The sequence below is a fragment of the Dipodomys ordii genome, unplaced genomic scaffold, assembly GCF_000151885.1.
Source record: "Dipodomys ordii isolate 6190 unplaced genomic scaffold, Dord_2.0 Scaffold6658, whole genome shotgun sequence".
NCBI classification, from domain to species: Eukaryota; Metazoa; Chordata; class Mammalia; order Rodentia; family Heteromyidae; genus Dipodomys; species Dipodomys ordii.
This window is the reverse complement of record NW_012273871.1, coordinates 1,000-3,242: the sequence shown is the minus strand read 5'-3', so window position 1 is coordinate 3,242 and position 2,243 is coordinate 1,000. Positions and strand designations below refer to the sequence as shown.

General features: G+C 52.9%; 1 protein-coding gene across 1 annotated transcript; it reads left to right on the top strand.

Annotated features, from left to right (window-relative positions):
* The first annotated feature begins 244 nt into the window (after positions 1-244).
* LOC106002287 (uromodulin-like) lies at positions 245-1,945 on the top strand. The gene is made up of 3 exons (XM_013037186.1): positions 245-414; positions 1,159-1,240; positions 1,806-1,945. Exons 1-3 carry the CDS (start codon positions 328-330, stop codon positions 1,928-1,930), a joined length of 294 nt encoding a protein of 97 aa, XP_012892640.1. The 5' UTR covers positions 245-327; the 3' UTR covers positions 1,931-1,945.
* Positions 1,946-2,243: the final 298 nt, after the last annotated feature.

Genomic DNA, 2,243 nt, shown 5'->3' with positions numbered 1-2,243 from the left:
TGACAGGCATGAGCCACCAGTGCCCAGCTTCATAGCTTTCTTTTCTCATGGGCTCTAGTAATGTACCTTGGAGCAGCTACCCACCCCCAACATACACACACACACACACACACACACACACACACACACACACACACACACACCATCACACTGCCAACAAGTACTGGTGGTGTGGTTTTAACCCCAGACTCTGTCTCTAGAGTCTTTATGTAACTTACCACAACCTATTGCATACCCTGCTTTCCCACCAGATGTCCACAAACGGAGGACCAAACCATTCAAGTGCTGGAGAACGGGGAATCCCCTCAGAGCCGGTTTTCCGTGCAGATGTTCCGGTTTGCTGGGAACTATGACCTGGTCTACCTGCACTGTGAGGTGTACCTGTGTGACACGGTGAAGGAGAAGTGCAAACCGGTGAGTCTCCACCCCTCCCACAGCCCTTCCCATCACCAGATGACCCCAGCCAGGTATGACCAGAGCCAGGAACCAAGGGGAGGGGTAGGTGGGGTCAGGTGGGACACCTGAGCTGTGGGGAAATCCACAGGGCCCAGGGACCTGAGAACACCTGCTTGGTAAGCTCTGTGGTTTATGAAGGAGTCTTTTAATAAGAGGTGTGTGTGTGTGTATGTGTGTGCGCGTGCCAGTTCTGGGGCTGGAGTTCAGGACCTAAGCACTGTCCCTGAGTATTTTGTTTTTGTTTTGCTTAAGGCTAGAGTTTTACCACTTGAGCCACAGCTCCCTGCTGGCTTTCTTGGTGTTAATTGGCGATAAGAGGAGTTTTATGGGCTTTCCTGTTCACATTGAATTCAAACCTCCATCCTCAAAGCTCAGCCTCCTGAGTAGCTAGGATTCCAGGCGTGAGTCACTGGTGCCCTGAAGAAGCTGGCACTCTTAAAATTCTGTGCCCATGTTGTATTTTTCTTTTTTTAACTTAATGTTCCACAGAAATTCTGTGTGTGTGTGTGGTGGGGGGGCGTGTTACCAGTCAGAAAGATCAAGTGAATTTGTTGCTGTCATAAGGAGTGGTAGACCAAGACCTGATCTCCTGGCTCCTGCCCTAGTCAGGAGACGCGCCCTCAGGTGCAGCCCTCTCCACCCCCAGCACCAAGGCTGCACCCTCCTTCACGGAAACTTCTCTCTGTTTTCCTCTCTCCGCAGACCTGTACTGGGACCAGATACCGAAGCGGGGGCTTCATAGACAAATCCCGTGTACTGAACTTGGGCCCCATCACGAGACAAAGTAAGAGAGCCACTTAGTCCTTGTGGTTTGTAGCTGGGAATTCCCTCTAGAGAGGATGGTGGGGTGGGGAGCGGGGCTTGCACCTCAGATCTCACTGGGGACCCAAGAATGAGAGGGACTGTTTCTCCAGCCAGGACAGCAAGGACTGATACAAGCTCTCTTCTCTTTAGAGCACCGCCCCCTCCTTGCCCCCTCCTTTCTTCTCTCTCTTCCTCCCTCCCTCTCTTCCTCCTTCTCTCTCTTGCTTCCTTCCTTTTCTTTCCCTTCCTTTCCTTCTTCCCTCTCTCCTTCTTTGTTCTTTCCCCCTTCTCCCTCCCACTTCCCTTCCTTTCCTCTGTCCCTCCTTCCTCTTTCCCTTTTCCCTCCCTCCCTCCCTTCATCTCTCCCTCCCTCCCTTCCTCCTTCCCATCATTGAGCAGGTGTCCTTTGGCCACCTGAGGAAGGTGTCTGAAATGGAGAAATCATGTGATCCAATTAGGCTTTAGCTGGCTGTGAGAAGAACTGGCCGAAGAGGCTTGGGTCAGGTGGCTCACCAGACTCCTCTTTCTTCTCTTTCCCCCTACAGGTGTCCAGGCCTCCATCTCGAGGGCTGCTGCCAGCAGCGTCGGTAAGTTCAGGTCCTTTTTGCACAGCAGCCAGTTTCAAAAGGCTCCTGGAGAGCTGCCTGCCCGAGTCTGGGGTTGTATGTGAATGCACACTCACACCACCTCCCAGAGGCATGCAGGGACACCGGCTCACCATGCACACACAAGGCCACATGTGCACATTCAGGTCTGCACTCTCAGGCACACACGGCGGCAGTTGCACGCACGCAAGTTCAGATGAGCACACTAAATGCATATCTGTGCCCCCAAGGTACACCACACACACACACACACACACACACACACACACACACACACACACACACACACACACACCCCTTGGCTGTTCTCTTGGGTGCTTCCTGTAGCGCTGACGTCCCATTTTTCTTTACCTACCTGTTCAGGAGCTGCTCAGTTGC

Coding starts and splice junctions, on each gene's coding strand:
- LOC106002287 (XM_013037186.1), top strand. CDS start 328: ATGTTCCGGTTTGCTGGGAACTATGACCTGGTCTACCTGCACTGTGAG. Junction 415..1,158: donor TGAAGGAGAAGTGCAAACCG/GTGAGTCTCCAC, acceptor CTCTCTCCGCAG/ACCTGTACTGGGACCAGATA. Junction 1,241..1,805: donor GGGCCCCATCACGAGACAAA/GTAAGAGAGCCA, acceptor TTCCCCCTACAG/GTGTCCAGGCCTCCATCTCG.